Source organism: Podarcis vaucheri, assembly GCF_965113315.1.
Source record: "Podarcis vaucheri genome assembly, chromosome: 7".
Taxonomy (NCBI): domain Eukaryota; kingdom Metazoa; phylum Chordata; class Lepidosauria; order Squamata; family Lacertidae; genus Podarcis; species Podarcis vaucheri.
In genome coordinates, this window is record NC_138765.1 from 8,623,620 (window position 1) to 8,647,966 (window position 24,347).

The 24,347-nt window shown below is 48.0% G+C and overlaps 3 protein-coding genes across 4 annotated transcripts in view; 2 read left to right on the forward strand and 1 right to left on the reverse strand.

The window, feature by feature from the left end:
- QPCTL (glutaminyl-peptide cyclotransferase like) overlaps positions 1-24,347 on the forward strand; it is a 222,017-nt gene that overhangs the window by 109,050 nt on the left and 88,620 nt on the right. The gene's annotated exons all lie outside the window — the stretch shown is intronic.
- Positions 1-24,347, forward strand: part of SYMPK (symplekin scaffold protein) — a 271,438-nt gene that overhangs the window by 14,123 nt on the left and 232,968 nt on the right. The window lies entirely within an intron of this gene.
- NOVA2 (NOVA alternative splicing regulator 2) overlaps positions 2,869-24,347 on the reverse strand; it is an 81,476-nt gene continuing 59,997 nt past the window's right edge. For both annotated transcript variants that reach the window (XM_082231176.1, XM_082231177.1), the window contains exon 4: positions 2,869-12,289. In XM_082231176.1, the coding sequence (XP_082087302.1) occupies positions 11,273-12,289 (1,017 nt within the window). In that variant the 3' untranslated portion in view covers positions 2,869-11,272. The remainder of the gene's footprint in view (positions 12,290-24,347) is intronic.

The window sequence follows — 24,347 nt, forward strand, 5'->3', positions numbered from 1 at the left end:
AAGACCACAGAACGGAGACTCGTACAGAGAGACAGTGGGGGCAGCCTCCTTCAACCTCACATTCTCACGCCACGCAAGCAGTTCTCTCGCAGCCACGCAGTTTGGGAACGGCTGACCTGCCCTCAGTAGGCAGGAAGTACCTGTAGCCTAGTCTCTAAAGCCGGGTTCCGCAACCCGGTGCCCTCCGCCGTCACCTCCCGTCGGGGAGAGCCGTGGTCCAAACAACTTCCGTAGGGCAGCAGGTTAGCGAAGGCCGCTCCAAAAGCCACCCTGTGCCCGATTAATGGGACAAGGAAGGGGTGTGGAGGGGGGATGATGAGGCCTATCGATGTGGCTTCCTTGCTGGGAGACATGTCCCAACTCCATTAGTAAAAATGGGTTAAGAGATTGTTGTGAAATGTAAAGAAAAAACGACAACGCAAGACGGAAGTGATCTCATGAATGGACATTTATCATGACAGAAATGAGTTAATAGTATTAGCACTAAAAAAAATGCTGACTCCACTGAGCACAAAATCAATACACAACTTTACACTAAACACACAAACCTACCAAGACATTCAAGAATTGTTTTTGATTTTTTTTCCTTCCTTTTTTTTTTTGCTACGTAGCCATGGCAATGGAGCTGCTGACTCGGTTGCGCTCTCTGTCTCTCTCTCTCTCTCTTTTTAATTCCTTTTTCCTTTTTTTAACAATAAAAACATTTTAATTTTTTTCCAGCCGTATCCCCGCCCTTCTCGGTTTCTCCTCCCCCTTTGGCACCACCCCACGCGAATAAATAAGACCGCTCTTTAAAAGGAGAGGTTGGATGGAGAACAAAAAAATAAAATAAATCCAGAATGGCTGGAGACAAGTTGCATAAAAGGTATCTGAGGTTGGTGAAGATGTCAGGCGAATGGAGGGGGCAGGAACACCATCACCCTGCCCCCCCAACCTGCCCCACGGCTGTCCAGAGTTTGACCCGTCCAGTCCTGCAATGCTCTGACTCTCTCCCAGACCAACACCAGAGGAAGTGGCCTGAAAATCGGACCATCGGTTAATTGACTCGGCCCACTTTCAGGCTGGTGTCTCCCCAGTTCTACCTGGCGATGTTGCCAGGATCAAACTGGGGGACTTCTTTGCACAAAGCAGCTGTTCCACCGCCCTTCCTAAGCGGGCTGAGAATGTCCTAAAGGACGGATCTAGGGAAGATCTGGATATAGCCTTATCGCAACCCAGACCGTTGGGGGCCACAATATGCTCAACATTGCCTGCAATGGCTGTCGGGGGGATATACAGGGTTTCAGGCGAGATGCGTTCTGCATGTGAGAAAGACCACGGCCATTAACTAGGGATGCTGAAGCCCTTCTGTCCGAATGGCATGTGAATTGTAGACCCAAAGCTTGAGGCACCCTAGGCCTGCTGGCCAGGGGAAAGAGTCCTGATTTATTATGTTTAGCAGGGCCCTGTTTTCCTGTTTTCTGAACAGGAAATTGCATTATACTAAATCAGACCATTGGTCCATGCAGCTCAGTATTGTCTACACCAGTCATTCTCAACCTTGGGTCCCCAGATATTTTTGGCTTACAACTCCCATGAACCCTAGCTCACAGGACCAGTGGTCAGGGATGATGGGAGTTGTAGGCCAAAAACATCTGGGGACCCAAGGTTGAGAAAGGCTGGTATACACCATGGGTAGGCAACCTAAAGCCCGGGGGCCGATCCGGCCCAACTGCCTTCTCAATCCGGCCCACGGATGGTCTGGGAATCAGCGTGTTTTTACATGAGTAAAAGGTAAAGGGACCCCTGACCATTAGGTCCAGTCGTGGCCGACTCTGGGGTTGCAGTGCTCATCTCGCTTTATTGGCCGAGGGAGCCGGTGTACAGCTTCTGGGTCATGTGGCCAGCATGACTAAGCCGCTTCTGGCGAACCAGAGCAGCGCATGGAAACAGCGTTTACCTTCCCGCCGGAGCGGTACCTATTTATCTACTTGCACTTTGAGGTGCTTTCGAACTGCTAGGTTGGCAGGAGCAGGGATGGAGCAGCGGGAACTCACCCCGTCGCTGGGATTCAAACCGCCGACCTTCTGATCGGCAAGTCCTAGGCTCTGTGGTTTAACCCACAGCGCCACCAGTGTCCCTTTACATGAGTAGAATGTGTCCTTTTATTTAGAATGCATCTCTGGGTTATTTGTGGGGCCTGCCTGGTGTTTTTATACGATTAGAATGTGTGCTTTTATTTACAATGCATCTCTGGGTTATTTGTGGGGCATAGGAATTTGTTCATTTTTATTTTTTCCTCTAAATATAGTCTGGCCCCCCACAAGGTCTGAGGGACAGTGGACCGGTCCCCTGCTGAAAAAAGTTTGCTGACTCCTGGTGTACACTGACTGGAAGCGACTCTGAAGGGTTTAGGACAGCCTACCCGGAGATACCGGGAAGGGTTGAGCTACGGCTGTTTTTCTGTGTTTACTCTGAGAAGGATTTCCAAGCGCAGCACCCCTGTAGCAATATCCATCCTTGCTGTAACACCTAACCCCAGTAAAAGAATACCTGCTCCCCAACTTGTGGCTCCCTTTTCCTTTTCAATCCTCTGTCACTTTTATGCATAAACATGTCTCTGAATGTTTGAAAACACAAAATTAATGGTCTCCCTTCCCCCCCTTCCCTCCCCACCCCCGCCCCACCGCCAACATGTTTAAACAGAAACAAGAGTATTTACAATGAAGCGATGGTGGAGAAACGTTTTTGTTCACAGTTAAAAGGGAAAAAGTGACATCAAATCATCCCATTCAATAGTTTAAATCGTAAGAATTTGACAGTCTCTTGCACTTTTCCTTTCTTTCCTAATATTTATATATTTATATTATATACTTTTTAAAAAATTTATTTTATTTTTATTTTTTTATTTTTTTTCCTGTAACATGGAAGATGAGGAAAAAATCCAAAAAACACAGGTTTGATGAACATAGAAGGAGGGAGGTTAAAAAGTTCAAAATGATGGAAGGGTGAAGCTCAGAAGTTCAGAAGACGGGTTGAAACAAGATGACTGTCCCCGGCAGCGAGAGAATTCGAGATGGAATATCCCCAAATTCGGATGAAGCAAAAGTTGACCTTTTTTTTTTAAAGAAAAAAAGAAACAAACTTTTGAAAGGTGAGAGGCTGTGTCCCCCGAAAAAACAACACGCTAGAAATGTTCTTGATGCTGAGAAGGATGAAGGTGGATTTGAAAAAAAGCAGTCCGGAGGTAGCCAACCAATGTATAAATAGTCCCACGCTGCTTTAGATAAGTTTTTTTTTAAAATAATAATATATATATATACTTATATATATATTTATATATAGAACTTTGTGGTGTGCGAACTCGTCAAAATGCTGGATGAAAAGGATGCTCCGGATAATGGGTGTGTCTCGACACAACGTAAAAAAGGCTTTTGAGGAAGGTGGGGGAGCGTAAGGGGGGGGAATGAAGGCTTGGCACTCAAAACTGGGATGTACAGACAAGCAGAGGAGAGGAGTTTCGCCTGGAAAAAGTTCCCATTTGACCTTATCAAAAGCCTTTTCCCTCACGTTCCTTTCCTCCCCCCCCCTTTTCTTTGCCCCCTTCTCATCCCGTCACCAAACCCCCTTCGTGGAACGCAATTGCCTGGAAACTGAAGAAAAGAAAACAGCAACAGTGATATGGTAAATGCAAGGGGAACAGTTAAGTGGAGAGCAGATGATTACAAGACAGTTCTCGCTCCCCCCCCTCCACTGCTCCTGGGTTTCCAGCATTGGGTGTGTGCATATGTTAATGCTGAAATATGCACATGAACGTTGGCCCTTCGAGACTGAGTATTTTTCGTAAGAGAGGAAACTCTCCCCTCTTTTCTTATTATTATTTCTGCCCCAACTTCCAAAGCTGTCTCTTGCTTCTTTGATTCGGAAGCATGGAGCACTGCCTGCACCTGTTTGGCTTGAGACAGCTGCTGCGAGTGGCTCACAGGGCAATCCCAGAACGGGGCAGCAGTGACAGTGGAGTTTCTCTTTAGACTGGGGTGGGAGGGCAGCCGTAAAGTCCAGCCATGCCACGCCTCCCCCCCAATGGTTGACCTTTTCAGGAACGCTTCCATTATTGAATCCATAAAAGTCTGGTTCATATTTGGCACATAGAAAGCTTGCAAACCTCAGCTGCCGACACGGCAGGCCTTCCCAGAAGCACCAGTGTGGGTGTGTGGAGAGGATTAGGAGTCGAGGGACCGAAACACCCAGGAATCAGTGCTTTTGAAACTTAATAAAATTAGGAGGGAAGAAGGGGAATCAGGAAGTACTGGTAAATCCTGGTAGTGGAATCTGGTGAAGAGAGAGGAGGCAGAAAACCCAACCATTCAGAGATACGCATTGACACTGATCCCTCCACCTCTTTCCTGGCCATCAAAGTCATGGCTATGGCCAAAATAGGTACACCAGGGGAACTGTATCTTAAGCAGGTCAGACTTAAGGGGATTTGGGACGGGAGAGGAAACAGAATCACACCCCAGCACGGAAAACAGCAAGAGAGACACTGGCTACAGCCAAGATGAAGTTCCAGCCACAACAGGGACCTCTAATTCACTCTGCAAGTTCGTCCCACCAAAATCCACAAGACCTAATTCTGAAGAAATAGGTTGAGTAGGAAGTAACTCCACTGGGAAACCATGGAAAGGACTTTGGCTGGACAAAACTAGAACCCCACAAATTTCAACGAATAGATTGTTCCCACTGGGTGTCCAAAGAGAGAGAGAGAGATGTTTTCCAACCTGAAACAATGACCCGGTTTGCTGGAGGAAGGATCTCAACCATTCGCTAGAGCTCAGAAAATGCTGGGTGCGAATCTACAGTATAAGATGGGTTTTTCAAGGTCTCCTCCCCCCCTACCCCCTGCCCCCTCTCATTTTTTTACACTCTTACTGCAAAACCACAATATCTACAAGGTGGTAGGAATTTCGGCTAAAGCAGAGTTAAGGAACCCTTCCCTGCTCTTAAATCAGTAAGGTGTTTCACCAGATTTCACCAAATCAAACCAAACCAAACACTGTTTCACTGAGCAGATATCCCACCCCCCAAATAAGGAGCCCGAAGACAAACTGGGCTCCCCGCGAATGAAGTTGCAAAGTATTTAGGAATCCCACCTACTATAGATTAGCATCAGAAGACCTATGGAGGTTCCCAACAGTAAAGACCCCAAAGGTCTCTCTTTAAAAGAAACATTTATTTTTTTGTTGTTCTGTTTTTAAAGCCACTATGGATCCCGATTTCAGATCCATCGACAAGTTCTACACTTTGCTTTAAAAAAAAAAAGTTTTAAAATATCAAAACACCCCCCACCCCTCCCAACAATTCTCCCTTAAAAAAAAAATTAAATAGCTGCATGTTCTGTATAAATAAAAATTTGGCACTTCAAAAATGTGAGGGAAAGTGCATCTTTTTAAAACAGGATATGTCAGTATTATTTTTGATGGTTAGTTGTTCCACCAAAAAGACATTCTGGTATGATACAGTAATCCATCCGTCCCCCAGACTTGTACCCTCCAGATGTTTTCAACCACAACTAAAACATCTGGGGGGGCACCAGGTTGAGGGCGGCTGCAGTTAATCATTCCTAAGTTGCAGGGGCAGAAGCGGTTCCCTGTTGCTCCCCCCCCACCCCTTCCAGAGTCTCAAATAAAAGAAGACGAAAACTCATTTTGTGGATTTGAAAGGGAAGAGTGAAGGGGGTGGGGAGGAGCTAAGAATTTACTGGGGAAGTTCTCCTGCACTAGCTCTTGTGGTATGGACAGGAGATGTGCACAGCGGCCCTGCCCTTGCACAGCTCAGCTCCTATTCGGTTCAGGGGAAGCAGGTGCAGGAAACCTTTGCAGAAAGAGCTACTTGGCTGAAGGAGGGGTCTCAGCACCAAAAGGATTTGGGCATTCTCAGCAGGGAGCTCTGTGTGCAAGTTCTGCTGGCCAAAGTGAGTCCCCAAGTTAAGGACACCGTGAGCCCATGGAGAAGTTCACCTTTGCAGAGAAGGAACCCCCCCCCCCAAAAAAAATGGAAAGGGCTTCACGGACTTTTGGGCATGTGAGCCAGTTGCTAGAAGATACATGCTCTCTCTCGTGCAAAAGGGGGGTGTTTAGGTGGAAGAAGGAAAGAGAATTGTGAGCCAACAGCCGGATTTGTTCCCCAGCCTTTTTTTGCAATCAAAGCCAGTGCCTGGTGCATATAGAAACCTCCAGGCCATTCTTATCTTGTGCTAGGAGTTCTCCGTGCTGGATTCCGAACGGTTCGGCTCAATGGATCTCCTAGCAGAGTGCAGGCCTTGATTCCTCAGACAGAGGCCCGAGGGCCAACAGACAGGGGATTCATTCCAGTCAAAATGTCAATGAGAATCATAACAATCTGCAGCAAGGCAAATTCTGCAATCGAGATTACCGTAGACCGGACTGCATTCCGCAACTTCAGAGAGCAGAGACGGGACTGTATTCCGCGTCTCCCGAGGCGCAACAAAAATTCTGCAGCACGCTCGGCAGTGTGGGCAACTCAGTCACAAGCCAAGATGGGCGTTTGCTGTCCTTGCCGGGAGATTCTCGAGTTATTTTAATTCTGTAGAAAGATGGGAATAATTCCCTAGGGCCCTAGGTGCCCAAGCACCCACAGAATTCCTGGGCACCCACAAATTTCAGTGCCAGGGCCATGCACACTGCGTGGCACCTGTGGCCCCAGGCAGCCATGATCGTGGGGCCATACTGGCACTTCTGGACGGGAATAAAATGCTGGTCACAGCTCCTTAATCTCAGTTTCCGTTTAGGAAAAGGAAAGGAAAAGGGGGGAGGGACTTTTTGATCCACATGGCTTCAAAAATACAATTGAAAGCATCTGAGCAGCAGAGAAATTTTGAGGAAGCTTCCCAGGCTGGGGTGGGGGGTGCTTTAGTGCAAAATATCCTGGCCCTCGCCATCGCTAGCAGAAGTCGGGGGCATTCTGCAAAAAATGGAGAAGCGTAAGAAAAAATATGCAAACTGGTCTCGTGAGCATAATTCACCCAGGTTGCAGAATCCACATTTTCTCTGTCGCAGAATTGGGGTTTCCTTGGCACGGAATTTGGATAATGAAAGTGCTCATGAGATCCCCTAGTAGAAGGGAGGGGCGGGAGGGGGAGAAACAGCAGGAAGGAGTAGAAATCACAGCCTTGGAATACACTGTCAAAATATCTGCAGCATTGGGACGATAGGGGTGCTGGGGCGGGGTTTTCCCTTTTTGTCTTACACATCCATAGTATTAAAAAAGACGCAGACTAAGAGTTTGGCACAAAAAACATTTCCTCGTCTTCCTCCCCGCCCCCACCCGACAAAAAAGTCTTGATATGCAACACACTTGCAAAACAGCAGCAATATTTTGTTCACCGTTTAAGAAGAATAAAACACCACCCGGGCGGCCCGGAATCTCAGCCAGTGTCAATAGAAGCATTAGGTCACTGGCCGTGTCTTTCACTGACCGGCAAAATCTTTCTCGGATAATACGCTGGCTGTGGCAGCTCTCCCTCCCTCCATAAAATCAGTGCAAGATGCTATATATAGATATTGCTTCCTTATTTTTATTTTATTTTTTTAGTATTTAAGTTTCACATTTTGAGTTTTTTGTTTTTTGTGTTGTTTTTTTTGCTCCCTAGTGGTTTTAGAGTCTTAAGACCCTCCTTTCAATCTAAGAAGGAAAACAAAACTGAGACTTAATAAGCAACGAGTCCCCTGCCTCCCCGGATCAGGGCCCATCTCTCGGCCAGAGTCGGTCCCAGCACCGGCCTCGCCTGACCCTTGCGCAAAATCACCTAGGTGCCTAGAGAAAGTGGGGGGAAGTGCAGAAGTCTCCCAACCGCTCCGACTCCCAACTTTACCCCGTGCTTCAGAAAGAACCAGGGAGGAAGTGTTTTCCTTCTAGCAGGGGGCAAAATATTGCACAAGTCCACACCTCAAAGCTGCGGTCAGGAGGAGAGTTGCACGTCTAGGCTGCAAGAGATAATATTTGTGCTAACAAAAGCTATTAGCGCATTGAGAAGCCGCCAGAAGGTTAGACGGCACCACCATTGCTCTCACTCGTCCCCATCCCCACCCTGATTCTTCGCAAATATGCCCCAGTTGGCTCCTGACCCAATTGGAAACGTCTCAGCCGTTCCAAACAGGATTCTTCCCCGCAAATTCAGCTGCACGAAAATCTCCTGCCGCCAACCTTACGACAAACAAGCCAACGTACGCAGAGATGCTCAAGTTAGGTCACCCTCAGATAGTACCACGCCACAGGCTAGCCACGACGGCTGCAAGATTGCTCGCGCCTTGCGCGGCTCGGAAAGGAAGTCATGCGCCGTGCCACAGGTACGCCGCATCGCGGTGAGGTCCGGGTGACGAGGTAGACATCCACTTCACATTTTGAGAACAGGACGCAGGAAGTCGTCCCGTTCTGGAACAGGGAAACAGCCACGCCGCCAGAGCAACCGGCAGCAGGAACCCTACCCCCGTCAAACATAACTTCCAAGCAACCTTTTAATCGAAAACAGAAAGAAAGAAAGAAAGAAAGAAAGAAAGAAAGAAAGAAAGAAAGAAAGAAAAAGACTGATGCAACCCAGTGTCTGACATTGCACCGCATATGCTTCAGTTTTCGTTCAGCCTTCTGGGCTCTTCCTAAGGTTCCCACAAGGGAGTATGACACAGACACACACACACGACACAGAAGCCGGGGTGAGGGATGTTCCTATTTAAAATGCTGGCACCTTCAAAAAGCAGATAGGGTCACAGCCTCTCCAGGAGCTAAAGAGGTTGCAGCGAGCCCTATATGTAAACATAGCAGGCAGATAACCCTGATTTATTTATTGCCCTTCTGAGGGCGAGTGAATGGGTGGGAAACTGAACCTTCAGTGGCCGGCAAACATGGAGGGATAAGAGGCCAGAGCAACACAGAGAAAGCCCTGTGCTTGGGCTACCAAACTAAAAGCCGCCACTCAGGTTGTGGGGGGGATGAGGGCCCAGAAAGGGGGAGTCGCGCTGCCGCTGCAGCCAACCGTACCCCAACATTTCTCGGGTTTCAAACCCGGCATCTGTCACCGTCCCAAGGGCGCCGGAAACAGAAAGTGCCAGGGAACTGGGTTCCCTACCGGGCCCAGTCACTGGGAATAAAGGCCCTTCTCACCGCTGGGAATACTGGTTATAGAAAGGCCAGCGGGAGGGGCAGTGGGTCGAAGGGAAGCCACAATTGGGCAGGGGGTCCAGAGAAGCCTTCAGCAGCCCCCTTGTCGACATATAGTTTATTTCGGAAGAAGAAGAAGAGTTTGGATTTGATATCCCGCTTTATCACTCCCCGAAGGAGTCCCAAAGCGGCTAACATTCTCCTTTCCCTTCCTCCCCCACAACAAACACTCTGTGGGGTGAGTGGGGCTGAGAGACTTCAGAGATGTGTGACTGGCCCAAGGTCACCCAGCAGCTGCAGGTGGAGGAGCGGGGAAGCGAACCCGGTTCCCCAGATTACGAGTCTATCGCTCTTAACCACTACACCACACTGGCTCTCCTCCAGTTCTACTCCTGCTCAAGAGAGTTAATACTGACAATGGCAGCTGTCTCCAATCATCTCAGGAGGCCCTCAGGCTTCCACTGGGTGGGCAGAGGGGAAAGAGGAGTTGTGCCACCTATGAGGGACGGGCCAATCACACCTGGATGGACAGCAGCACCCAGGGCTGAGTCAAAATGGCCCTTCTCTCCCTAGTTCCGGCCCTGGGTTTTTATCAAACAGGGCAGTGAACTTGTTGAGAAAGATGGGGTGTGTTTTTGTTTGCAGCCGTTCGGAAAGAAAACAAGACTTTGGCTCCCCAAAACCGAGGGAAGCTCCGAGAAACCGAGGGAAGCTCCCTTCTCCTTGCTCTCAGAACGCAAGAAAACAGAGGCCTTGCCTATGTGGGGTATTGTAGCCTCACAGGAAATGCCACTCCCCGATGCTGAGAAATCGAGATTCCTGAGAGGCGCCACAACAGGAAGTAGCCAAGCGCATCAAAGGAGGCTGCCGCCTCGCTACACCCAGGGAGAAAGTAGCTCGAATCACCTGTCACAGGGATGGGAGTGCGACTTCCGCATCCGCAGAAACGAGGCTACCCTGCTACTTTGACCCCGTTCTACATTTGTGTCACCCCTCTTACAACGCTGGCGCTCATCCATTCGCAGGAGGAGCAAGCTCACAAGCTCGGAGCTCCGTCAAGACTCACGGCTCACCAAAAATTATTCTCAGTATAAAGAGGGATAAACGCACCCTCGCCTACAACTTTCTGAACAAATTTACCTTGCCTTTTTTTTGTTTGTTTTGTTTCTTCTGATTAGTAGGGCTGATAAACAGGGGGGAAAGGACGTAGACACTTCCCCTCCCCTCCGAAATGAAACTATGCATAGAAGAATTGTAAAACAAACAAACAGACAAAAAGAAGAAAGCGAAAATCAAAGGGGGAAAAGCCTATCAACTCAACCAAGCCGTTTGCCCAACGCAGAGCCCATTCCAGTCCAACCCCTCAACCTCACCTTAGAACGAGCCACACTACCTACAGGTAAGAAAAACCCACGTTTAGCATCACTACGAAATGCAGGCGTATTAGGTATAGAGCCTCATCAATTTCAGAGTTCAAGGTCATGGGGCAGATGTCACTTTGTGAACCCCATCTCTGCTTCCCTCGACATATAGCGATATATTCTGAAAACCCCGTCTACAGAGCATCCACAGAGATTGATGCTCTGCGTGGGCCCGGAAGAGGGATACAAGGTCCCCGCTCCCCGTCAAGGAATTCGGAAGTTGATCTACACTTTGGGGAGTTGGGGGGCAAGAAACATGACGAGACAGATCTCTCCCCCACCCCACCCCCATCGGAATTCTTGGTTAAGAAACTCAGAAAGAAAGAGGGAAAGAAAGAGGAATTTCTTGTTTTCTTAAAAAATGTTTTTTTTCTATTAAAATCCATATCAACTCAAAAAGAAAAGAAAATGTCGCCATATATATATACATATATATATGTGTGTATATATGTATATATATCTGTATATATACACACACACACAAACAGGTTGCACCATTGGCGAAATAAAGGTCCAGGAAAACGTTTGCTGGGCTGCTTCCCAAGCAGAAGGGTGTGTGTGTGTGTGTGTGTGTGTGTGTGTGTAAGAGAGAGAGATGGACACTGGACTGGGGCTGGTGTTGGGCAGGTTACAATTTTAATGATTAAAGAATTGACTTGAATTCTACTCCTTCCCCCAGACTTCCCTCCGGCCTTCTCTTATCCCACTTTCTGCGGGTTGGTGGCTCGGACTCCTTGCTCATACGTTACTCGCTGGCTGATAAGATACTGCGCCGCTTGCGTAGCGGCCGGAGTGCCTGTGATGGTGACTTTACGGTTCCTAGTACCCGGGATAAACTCCCCCTTTTTGGAAATCTGGATGCGGGCGCCCGTCAGCTCCTGGTATTCCACCAACGTCTTGCCGCCTTTCCCCAAAATGGCGCCCACTAGGTTCTCCGGAACGGCAATCTCCACCATATCTTTGGCGCTTTCCACCAGCTTCTCTGTGGCCAAGAAGGAGCTGGCCACCAGTGGAGAGGCTGTCCCCAAGTAGCCATTGGCTGCCCCGGTGGCAGCGGCTAGGGAACCCAACGTGAAGGCCCCCACGGCGCCGGCTGGGGTGGTGGTACTGGTGGACGCTTCGTTGGCATAGGAAGCCAAGAGGTTAGCAGCGGCGGCGGCGGCTGGGTTCGCGCCGGCGGCCACGGCGGCCAGCACTCCGGAGGCGGCGGCTGAGTTGAGGCCGAGCCCCAGAGAGCTGGTGTTGTATCCATAGCTCGCCAAGGTGTTGAGAGCCGTGCTGATGGCCAAAAGGTCACTGCCAGAGAAGCCCGGCAGGGCGGCCGGGAACGCTCCCACCCCGGCCAGGCTGGTGTGGCCCAGAAGGCCCGAAGCGGTGGCTGCGGCCGCGGCTGCGGGCAGCACGTCCGTGGAGTTGGCGTAAGGGGATCCGGTGGGGTTGGAGTTGGCCACGGGGCCAGCGATGTTGGCGTAGCTGATGTTGAGGCAGCTGCTGCTCTGAGGGTCCTCCTGGATCTTCTGCACGATGATGTCCACCGCCTTGTGGATCTGCTCGGGCTCACCGCTGATGGTCACCACGCGTTCCTGGAGGTTGATGCCCTCGGGCTTCTGGCTCAGCTGAACCCAGGCTCCAGACTGCTCCATGATGGCCTTGACCGTGGCCCCACCTTTGCCGATGATCAGCCCGGCTGTGCTGTTGGGAACAATCACCTTGGCCTGTGTTGGGGGGAAACGAGAGAAGAAGAGGAGGAGTTTGAGGTTTCATTTATACGTACAGGTATATATATTACAGGGACGCGGGTGGCGCTGTGGGTTAAACCACAGAGCCTAGGACTCAGAAGGTCGGCGGCTCGAATCCCCGCGATGGGGTGAGCTCCCGTTGCCCGGTCCCTGCTCCTGCCAACCTAGCAGTTCGAAAGCACACCAGTGCAAGTAGATAAATAGGTACCGCTCCGGTGTGAAGGTAAACGGCGTTTCCGTGCGCTGCTCTGGTTCGCCAGAAGCGGCTTAGTCATGCTAGCCACATGACCCGGAAGCTGTACGCCGGCTCCCTCGGCCAATAAAGCGAGATGAGCGCCGCAACCCCAGAGTCGGCCACAACAGGACCTAATGGTCAGGGGTCCCTTTACCTTTACCTATATATATTATGGTTACCAGATGTCCCCATTTCCCGGGGACAGTCCCCGGATTTACAAATCTATCATCCGTCCCCGGAATGTCCCCGGATTTATATTTTAAGTGTTGCAGATTTATTAGTAGGGAATGAATGTTGTGTGATGGGTTCAATGGCACAAGACACATCATAAGGGGACTTCCAACGAGGCAACATGGCGGGCGCCACGGCAGCGGGCAGCTCCTGAAGCACTGTACCTTTAAACTCAACCTCATTGTTATTAGCATCACCTGGAGTCGGCTTTATATGTTTCTCAAAAAATATTGTTAGTAGCAGTGACTACATTATTACATGAGCACTGTTCCACAGCATTTGATATTTTCATTCACGAAATAAGATGAGGTATGTACTCTTTTTCATCACTGTTTGTATCACAGTTTATAATTTTTGTAAAGTGATATCTCATGCAGGTCATCGTCTATAAAATTTTATTTTCAGTTTATGAAACAATTCTATATTCTCTCACCACCCTGACGAAGATCTACGAAACAGTAGTCAGTATCTGGAACCTCTGTTCAGTGTTGGACATTATATTTGCTGAATACACAAAGCTTCACAGCTTATCTTTCCTCGTACAAAGTTTGGTACCTCGCTTCATTTAAAGACTTTCTTTTTTTTTCTTTTTCTTTTTTTTCATTTAAGAACCCCCTGGGTATAGGGAGGTATATAAATTCAACTAATAATAATAATAATAATTAGATGCACCCAAAACAGCATTTTCTGCACTGACTGGAAGGAACAGCAGAATTTCAGACAAGGGAGCTCCCTAACCTCACTGGGAGATACCAGGGATTGAACCTGAAACCTTCTGCATTCAAAGCAGATGCTTAAATGAACAATAAACCTAAAGCTTCCCTCATCTTCACATCTATTACAATTGTTGCTGATATTGATATCCCAACCTTCTCACACTGGGGACTCAAATTAAAACAGATAAAATTGCAAAAAAACAAACAGACCCAAAAAACTAAGAACATGAAAGAGAAGCTCAAAAGCAAGCGAGGTCTAGTAGAATTAAAATGGTATATTTTTAAAAAAGCAAAAATTTCACAGGCAGCAAAGCATCGCTGCTCTGTCAAAAGCCCTTTCCTTTTAGGAACCACCAGTAGCATTATGTGCGTTTATAAATGTTATCTAGATTTCTGCATCGAGGGACACTCCATCCGCAACATCCCCCCCCCCCCAGCCCAAGCCTTTGCTCATCTCAGGGAACTTCATTTAAAGACTTTCAGAGACTTTGAGTCTAAGATTTCATTTTGAACTTGTTATTGTTTGAAGGAATTCTGTAGATTGTCTATTATATATGTATATGGTCATCGTGTTGCCTAAACATTGTTGACGAAGCTCCTGAAGCCAGCCAGAGCCAACTGCGCTACCAGGCTGGCTCTGGGCTGCTGAGACTGCCGCTGCCGCCGCCACTGCCAAGGGGGAACCGGGGACGCCCGGTGCGCCAACTGGGGGAACTGCTGGCACACACCCCCCCCCACCACAATCCAAATTGAGCTGGGAGTGAGAGCACCCGGCCGACTGCCCAGCGGCGCTCCGGGGCCAGGAAAACCCTGGAGCCGATGCAGGGAGAAGGAGGAGAGGAGAAGGAGAAGGAAGAGAGAGAAAAAGAAGGAGAGAAAAGAGGGGAGCCCCAACCTTGCCGCGCCGCCACCGCCACTGAGGAGGAGAGGTTGGAGAGCGCCAGGGGGGCAAGGACACGTGGCCGAACCCAGGCCTGACCCGAGTCCACTCCATGGCGGCTAGCGCACCAAGAGAACAGGCCGGGGCCCAGAGGAAGGCCGCGTGACAGAGGAGACCACAGCAGAGAAGGTATTACTTCTTAATTATTATTTTTAAATAACTTTTTTTTCTCTTTTCAAAATAAAAAAGGCGTCCCCGGATTCTTTGAAAAAAATCTGGTAACCTTAATATATATTCTTGCTTTCCCACCTATAGGGCCTTCAAACTGCTTAGGTTCCACAGGCTGCAAGGCTACCTTAGCAGAATGGCAGAGGGACCACAGAGTTAAAACACGGAAGCAAGAGATGGAAAGAAGTAAAGAGGAATGGCAAACTAAGCCGCTGGATTACGCCGTAATGGCAAAAACTGACCGGAAAGCTCAGGAACCAAGAAGAGAAAAACTTCAAGAAAGAATGGGAGACAATTATAATTTAAGAGACCACTGTAAGCAGATGAAAACATTAGGAGGATTTTAATCTCACTTGTAAGGTAACAAACTCTATGGATAATATGGATGGATATAAAATATAGATTTGATATAATATGCGGTTGAAAATGCTGACATGGGGGGGAGGTCTCGAGATTCAGAGAAATCTCTGTATAGGGAGATGTATTTGGTTTTGTTATGAATCTATATTTGAAAAATCAAATGAAAACTATTTTTTTAAAAATAAACACAGGAGTAAATGCTATAGATTGAACTGAGCCATCCCGAAGCTGTGATTACCTTCTGCAAGCCAACTGCCCTTTATGAAGCACTCATCTCTCTTATGCACAGATCTTTGGACAGGCTAAAATTAGTATTTGCTTGCATATAACATTTAAACTACATTAAAGCTTACTTCACTGATTCCCCCAGCCATCAAATATTTCAGCCCAACCACTTCTTAGCTATTGGGGGGTGGGGCGGACTTTTGAGATATTCATGCAACTTGCAAACTAATCTTGGCATCTTCCTTTTAACACTGTTAACTAAATTTTGGTGGATTGGAATTGATCTGCGACATCGAGGCAAATTCCCGATTTCAAAATATTCTGAGAAAACCACACAAACCACCTGGCAGCTGGAGGGCAGCACCAAAGAGATTTAATCCCGCTGCAATCAGGGCTCCACCTCTGGAATTTATTTATTTAAAATTCACATGCCATAGTGCTTAGTTTGTTCTGGGTTGCCGGATTGGTGCTGTCATTAATATTCTATTGTGGATTTTGAGGACTGTAGTGCTTTGGGACTCTTAAAGGTAACGGTAAAGGGACCCCTGACCATTAGGTCCAGTCGTGACCGACTCTGGAGTTGCGGTGCTCATCTTGCTTTATTGGCAGAGGGAGCCGGCGTTTGTCCGCAGACAGCTTCCGGGTCATGTGGCAAGCATGACTAAGCCGCTTCTGGCGAACCAGAGCAGCGCATGGAAACGCCATTTACCTTCGCGCCGGAGCGGTACCTATTTATCTACTTGCACATGACGTGCTTTCAAACTGCTAGGTTGGCAGGAGCAGGGACCGAACAACGGGAGCTCACCCTGTCGCGGGGATTCAAACCGCCAACCTTCTGATCGGCAAGTCCTAGGTTCTGTGGTTTAACCCACAGCGCCACCCGCATCCCCTTAGGGACTCTTACAATATGCTTTTTGTTGTGGCTCTGCTGCTTAGCTTATTATTATTTTTAGTTGTTTCATTAACAGCGTTTTATAGAAGGCGGTTGTTTCGCTGATGATTTGTAGATGATTCCCTACGATCTATGATGCGATTGTGATGTTCGATTACGTTGTCCTGATTGTTTGTAAGACTCTTTGGGACGTGTGTGAGCGAGAAGCAACACAGAAACGCAACCAATGAATCAAAAATGAATCAAAACCTCCACGTGGTTCGTCTAGAATTTTGGGTAGTGGACTAAAACCTTGTCATTTGGGGCAAGGCGGGGGCAGCTAATATCTGGCGCAGAGGCCAAGACATTAATAGACAAGATGTCAAATTGTTCTTATATGCAACAACAGCAGCAAGAGTATTGTTAGCCCGGAAATGGAAGCAAGAAGAAATTTCGACGAAAGAAGAATGGCAGCTGAAATGAATGGACTATGCAGAATTGAACAAAATGACAGGAAGGATTTGAAACCTGCGGGACCAGACATTTACAGAAGTTTGGAAGAAGTATAGGAATTATTTGAAGAGCAACTGTAATCAACAAATTACGCTAGTAGGACTCCAAGAAGTTTTGTAAGGAGAAATATACGAAGTGTTACAAAGTAGGAAAAGATAGAGATACTGGTTATGAGTTTGAAATGTAATAGGGAAGATAAGAAAGGCATACCAAGAGATTAGATTGGAAAATTTTCAGACAGGACTGATGGAAGTTGAATTGAATTGAATAAGATGTAAAAGTATGCTTAATTTCTGTTGAAAATTATATGTTAAAAAACTAATAAAAATCTATATATATAAAAACATATCTGGCGCAGAGGCCTTGAACTATAAGAAAGTCGGGAGGGGAGGGTAGAGGGACTCTTATATCTTGCCACCCACGCAAGGTTTTTCAATTCTCTGTCTCGAAGGAGGGCTGGGAGTCACCATCTTATCACGGCTTTATGTACTGCAGACCAGCACATGGCAGGAAGGGGAAGTCCTTAGCAGCAGCACAGCACTTCCCTGGCAGAATCTTGTAACGTCCCAGGAATGTGAGACAGGCTTGTAGAAACCGAGAGCAGGCTTTCATTAGAATCCTGCTTTTCTCTTGCACGAAACTAAGGTGCAAGTTCTGTTCCCTTGCCGTTGAAGAGGTGCATTACTGAAAGGGAAGAGTGCGCCGGGAAAAGGATCTGAAGGTCTTTGTTTTGCCACGGCAGGGGTAAGGAATTGCAGAATAATAGAATTGTCATGTTGGAAGGGATCCTGAGCGCCACCAAACCCCCCCCCCTTGCAAGGAAAGGGGAGGAAGGCGCCCTTATGCTGTTTTTAGTTAATTAATTTTATGGTTTAATTTATAAGATCTCATATCCGACCTTCTCCATAAGGTCCCAATAATAATAGTAATTTATTATTTGTACCCCGCCCATCTGGCTGGGTTTCCCCAGCCACTCTGGGCGGCTTCCAACAAAGACCAAAAATACACTAAAATATCACACATTAAAAACTTCCCTGAACAGGGCTGCCTTCAGATGTCTTCTAAATGTCAGGTAGTTGTTTATCTCCTTGACATATGATGGGAGGGCGTTCCACAGGGCGGGTGCCACCACCAAGAAGGCCCTCTGCCTGGTTCCCTGTAACTCGGCTTCTCTCAGTGAGGGAACCGCCACAAGGCCCTCAGCGGTGGACTTCAGTGTCCGGGCAGAACGATGGGGGTGGAGACGCTCCTTCAGGTATACTGGGCCGAGGCTCAGAGTGGGTTACAACAAAATAATAATAATAATAATAATTATAATATTCAAATCAGTTAAAACAATTTGCAGTTTAAAACCTGCAAATATACCTCAGTGGCCACAGTAAAGAAGTATCTGAAGAAGTATCTGAAGAAGTATCTGAAGAAGTATCAGAAGAAGTGTGCATGCACACGAAAGCTCATACCAAGAACTAACTTAGTTGGTCTTTAAGGTGCTACTGGAAGGAATTTTTTTATTTTGACTATGGCAGACCAACACGGCTACCTATCTGTCACAGTAAAGAGATTCACCTTCAGAATCTGATGAAAGCTCTACAAGGAAGGCACCATCGTGGTTTTCTATGCTTTCCTAAAGACTGAAGTCCTAACTCACCTGCCTGCCATTAATTCCACAAATCCACCTCTCCTTATTTATGTATTTATGAACTTTCCCCGCCGTGACCTTATTTGCCATCCAGGGAAGGGGAAATGCATATAGTCTATCAGTGCAAAGGAAGGAGCTATTCAGCACCACGGAGAGCAACAGCCCCCAACCCTCACATTCAAATGCTGGTCTTCATCTGCTCTCAGGAAAAGTTGGGTCCGGAAAGTTCAGGGTGGTTGTGTTCACCCAACTACCCTAATAGCTCCTGAAAGAGGGGCACCCCAGATTCTTCTAGGAGCACCCAGCTTGAGACTGTTCTAGGTCACCGGTGGTTTCTTTCCCCATGCTCTTATGAGTTGGAGTTACTGCTTTCATATATTCGTAGAAGGATTCATAGGAAGTGACGCCAAGGATCATCGAATCCAACCTCCTGTAATGCAATAATAATACACCTGTGCCATATATCCCGCATTATCACCACGATGCGCTAACCAACTGAGCTATCCAGGAGTGAGACAGCCCAGGGTTTGGCTCCAGGCATTCCAGCTGGTGGCAGGTGGCGCTGTGGGTTAAACCACAGAGCCTAGCGCTTGCCGATCAGAAGGTCGGCGGATCGAATCCCCGCGATGGGGTGAGCTCCCGTTGCTTGGTCCCTGCTCCTGCCAACCTAGCAGTTCGAAAGCACACCAATGCAAGTAGATAAATAGGTACCACTCCGGCGGGAAGGTAAACGGTGTTTCCGTGCGCTGCTCTGGTTCGCCAGAAGCGGCTTAGTCATGCTGGCCACATGACCAGTGTACGCCGGCTCCCTCGGCCAGTAAAGCGAGATGAGCGCCGCAACCCCAGAGTCGGCCACGACTGGACCTAATGGCCAGGGGTCCCTTTACCTTTACCTTTATCCTAGCCTTGGGAGAAACTGAGGCATGCACACATAAGAAGAAGAAGAAGAGGAACAGGAAGAAGAGGAAGAAGAGGAGTTTGGATTTGATATCCCGTTTTATCACTACCCTAAGGAGTCTCAAAGCAGCTAATCTCCTTTCCCCTCCTTCCCCACAACAAACACTCTGTGAGGTGAGTGAGGCTGAGAGATTTCAAAGAAGTATGACTAGCCCAAGGCCAGACACCCAGCAGCTGCATGTGGAGGAGCGGGGAAGCGAACCCAGTTCACCAGATTATGAGTCCACTGCTCTTAACCTGGTCTGCTTACAGTCAGGGCTCTGAGCTAAGAAGAAAAGAGGGGAAAGGAGAATCAGAATTCTGACTTCCCTTGGGAATCAAATTCTGGAACCTACATGAAATATGCAGCCTAGGACTCACAGCTGTCCATGGAGGCACAGGTCAATTCTGGTCCTGAATGGGGTAACTGTGCCCCTGAAGGACAAGGTGTGCAGCCTGGGAGTCATTTTGGACTCACGGCTGTCCATGGAGGCGCAGGTCCATTCTGTGTCCAGGGCGGCTGTCTCCCAGCTTCATCTGGTACGCAGGCTGAGACCCTACCTGCCCACCGACTGTCTCACCAGAGTGGTGCATGCTCTAGTTATCTCCCGCTTGGTCTACTGCAATGCTCTCTGCATGGAGCTTCCTTTGAAGGTGACCCAGAAACTGCAACTAATCCAGAATGTGGATAACACCGGTCCTGAAAGACTTACATTGGCTCCCAGTACGTTTCCAAGCACAATTCAAAGTGTTGGTGCTCAATTCAAAGTGTTTAAAGCCCTAAACGGCCTCGGCCAAGTATACCCGAAGGAGCGTCTCCACCCCCATCGTTCTGCCCGGACACTGAGGTCCAGCTCCGAGGGCCTTCTGGCAGTTCCCTCATTGCGAGAAGTGAGGTTACAGGGAACCAGACAGAGGGCCTTCTTGGTAGTGGTGCCCGCCCTGTGGAACACCCTCACTTCAGATGTGAAGGAAATAAGCAGCTATCTTCTTTTTAAAAGACATCTGAAGGCAGCCCTATTTAGGGAAGTTTTTAATATTTAATGCTGTATTGTTTTTAACCCTTGATTGGAAGCTGCCCAGAGTGGCTGGGGAAACTCAGCCAGATGGGCGGGGTATAAATAATAAATTATTATTATTATTATTATTATTATTATTATTATTATTATTATTATTTATTTATTATTATTATTACTATTCAGTAACTCCACTGGCTTCTGAGATTTCTACAGGCGCTGCTCCCAACCAACCTAACAGATTTTCACTACCACAAGACCCAGAAACTTGCCTTTTTCTCATTAAAATAATAATAACAACGAAAGGGAGATTAATTCTGAGTAGCTGTGCAGGCAATGCCGCATTCCGTTCTTATGCAGAATTATACCCCAAAATAAAGAGCGAGGGGCAAGGAAGGAGAGGAAATGCCATGAAATGTGTGGAGTAACATGTTTAAGACAAGAATTTTAGTTTAGTTAAAGCTATGGTTTTCCCAGTAGTGATGTATGGAAGTGAGAGCTGGACCATAAAGAAGGCTGATCGCTGAAGAATTGATGCTTTTGAATTCTGGTGCTGGAGGAGACTCTTGAGAGGCCCTTGGACTGCAAGAAGATCAAACCTCTCCGTTCTGAAGGAAATCAGCCCTGAGTGCTCACTGGAAGGACAGATCCTGAAGCTGAGGCTCCAAGACTTCGGTCACCTCATGAGAAGAGAAGACTCCCTGGGAAAGACCCTGATGTTGGGAAAGATGGAGGGCACAAGGAGAAGGGGAGGACGGAGGACAAGATGGTGGGACAGTGTTCTTGAAGCGACCAGCATGAGTTTGACCAAACTGCGGGAGGCAGTGGAAGACAGGAGTGCCTGGCGTGCTCTGGTCCAGGGGGCATGAAGAGTCGGACACGACTACACGACTAAACAACAACAACAAAGGCAAACTAAGGCCCGGGGGCCGGATCCGGCCCAATCACCTTCTCAATCCAGTCTGTGGAGGGTCCGGGAATCAGCATGTTTTTACATGAGTAGAATGTATCCTTTTATTTAAAATGCACCTCTGGGTTATTTGTGGGGCATAGGAATTCGTTCATTCCCCCCCCAAAAAAATATAGTCCGGCCCCCCACAAGGTCTAAGGGACAGTGGACCTGTTGAAAAAGCTTGCTGACCCCTGTTTTGGGGATTCCTTTCCAGTGAGCCTTCTCTGACTTTGGAGATTTCAGCAGACTTTGCCGAACCGTTGAAAGGCAGCGGCAGAAGATGATGCGAGGAAAGTTGGCACATGGGGCGACGGGGGAGGGGTGGAAGGGTGGGTATTCGCAGAGATGGCTTCAGGGGCTTTCTGACGGAGAGGGAGGGGTCTCCTTAACCCCGGCCCCCCCAATGCCTTTATATAACCGCCGAGAAAGCAGAAAGCCATCCAGATTTAGCAAGGAAATGCTCTTATGTAATCGAGCGACAGGCACCTCCCGAAATCCGTCGCCTCGTCCAACCCAGAGAGCAAGGGCGCTGGATTAGTGGCAAGGGGACCGGGAGAGAGCAGGGAACCAGAGGAGAAAGTCTTTCTCTGCTAGCAGCCGGGTGCTTTACCCGAACTCAGGGAAAAGCCATGTAATCTGTGAATGTCTTCTCCAGGCAGGAGGACCCGGCCAGCTCTGAAAATAGATGTTGAAGACACTCCTGAGATCAAAGAGCAGCCTTGGGGGCAGAAAACCTGACCCAGATGACATTAACAAGGCTCCACAATTCTGGTCATCGCTGTATGTGCCCCCCGCTGCACAAATGCAATGAGTGCAAAAGAAAGAGGAGTTGAAGCTGGGGAGGCAGGTGATGGAATATTTCAGGCACCCCCAAACTCGGCCCTCCAGCTGCTTTGGGACTACAACTCCCATCATCCCTAGCTAACAAGACCAGTGGTCAGGGATGATGGGAATTGTGTCTCCAGGGGTGAAGTCAAACCACTGCATTAGTGACACCCCCCCCCCGGGTGCAAAGCCTGGGTCATGGAGGTCCTGGGTCATGGAGGTCCTGGGCTGGCCAGATGACAAGACCCCTTCTCAGCCTCGCTGATATGGTCCAAAGGAAAGCATAGTGAGATGTTTAGCACCAGCTTGGTGGCAGGAGTTATTGGAAGGAGGCGTACAAGGCACCACCCAACTGCCTTAGGGACTCCACTCTGGATTTGTGTAATAATAATAATAATAATTTTTATTTATACCCCGCCCTCCCCAGCCAAGGCCAGGCTCTGGGCGGCTAACAAGCAATAATAAAAACAAGTTGAATGAATACAACTTAAAAACAAGATTAAAATACAACATTAAAAGATTGAAACATTAAAAGATTGAAAGGCAGCTGCATCACAGGAGGAGAAAGGAAAAAGAAAAAAGAAAGAGGGGGAGGGAATCAAATTGGCTCCAAGCCAAAGGCCAGGCGGAACAACTCTGTCTTACAGGCCCTGTGGAAATAAATCAGATCCTGCAGGGCCCTGGTCTCATGAGGCAGAGCGTTCCACCAGGCAGGGGCCAGTGTTGAAAAGGCCCTGGCTCTGGTTGAGGCTAATCTAACTTCCTTAGGGCCCGGCACCACTAGGGTGTTGCTATTTATGGACCTTGAGGCTCTCCGTGGGGCATACTGGGAGAGGCGGTCCCATAGGTACGAGGGTCCTAGCATTTACTCCTGAGTCGTTTCTTCTCCCAAAGATATCCTGCAACTGGTGTATTGGTGAATAAAGAACAACAATACAGCTGTACCTTGGAAGTCGAACGGAATCCGTTCCGGAAGTCTGTCCGTCTTTCAAAACATTCGGAAACCATAGTGTTGCTTCTGATTGGCTGCAGGAAGCTCCTGCAGCCAATCAGAAGCCACGGAAGCCCTGTCAGGTGTTTGGCTTCCAAAAATAGTTCGCAAACCGGAACACTCACTTCCGGGTTTGCGGCGTCCGGGAGCCAAAACGTTCGAGAACTAAGCTGTTCGGAAACCAAGTTACGACTGTAACCAGGAACAAGGCTGCCAAATATTGGGGGGGGGGCAGTGTCCTGCTGACCAGTAGACCCCCAGACAGAAGCATCCTTTCTACCTCCAGAAGGGTATCTGTCCTCATCCGCTAGTTTAACTCATAAGCACTCTGAGCGACCTGCCCCAATTTGTGTCCTATTTCCAGATTCTTTAGAGCTAAAATTAGTCTCTTGTGAAATCCTTGCTGTGACATCCTTGCAGGTAGCCGTTCAGACTGACGCCTCGCTGCTTCTGCTCTAATCATTAGGCTGACCTCTCCTAGGGACCATGCCAAATTGCAGCGCTCCATCTACCCCAGTGCTGTCTTCTCTGACTGGCAGAAGCTCTCCTGCAGGCTTTCAAAGGAGACATGATCTGGTGGAACGCTCTGTCCCAAGAGACCAGGGCCCTGCGGGACTTGACATCTTTCCGCAGGGCCTGCAAGACGGAGCTGTTCCACCAGGCCTTTGGCCAAGGCACAGCCTGACCCCCTCCTTTGGCAATCCTCACAGAACTTCTAGCCCAATGGTTGCCATTAATTTGATTGGAATTAATTTTATAATGAAATGATTTTAGAATGTTTTATCGTTTTACTGTTGTTAGCTGCTCTGAGCCTGGCTTCAGCTGGGGAGGGCAGGATATAAATAAAATTTATTATTATTATTATTATTATTATTATTATTATTACTTGGTGAGGTGCTGCTGGAAATTAAACCTGAGACTTTATGTGTTCAAATGACACTGAACCCGTTTTCCCTCCTTCGCCATTTCTGTCAAGGCCTTCAATCCTTTTCTTTTTAATTAATCTTAGTTACTTGTTCAGCTTTAAATGAGACTATCCTAAGACCTCAAGGACAATACCCTGATATTTAAAACAAACATTTAAAATACAGTGGTACCTCGGGTTACATACGCTTCAGGTTACATACACTTCAGGTTACAGACTCCGCTAACCCAGAAATAGTGCTTCAGGTTAAGAACTTTGCTTCAGGATGAGAACAGAAATCGTGCTCCGGAGGCGCAGCAGGAGGCCCCATTAGCTAAGTGGTGCTTCAGGTTAAGAACAGTTTCAGGTTAAGTGCGGGCCTCTGGAACGAATTAAGTACTTAACCCGAGGTACCACTGTAATTTTACTATCCACCAGCACCAGTAATAGCCATTATTTTTTCTAGGGGTTGTGAATGAAACAGCTCACATTTCTATTTTGCATGAAAATTT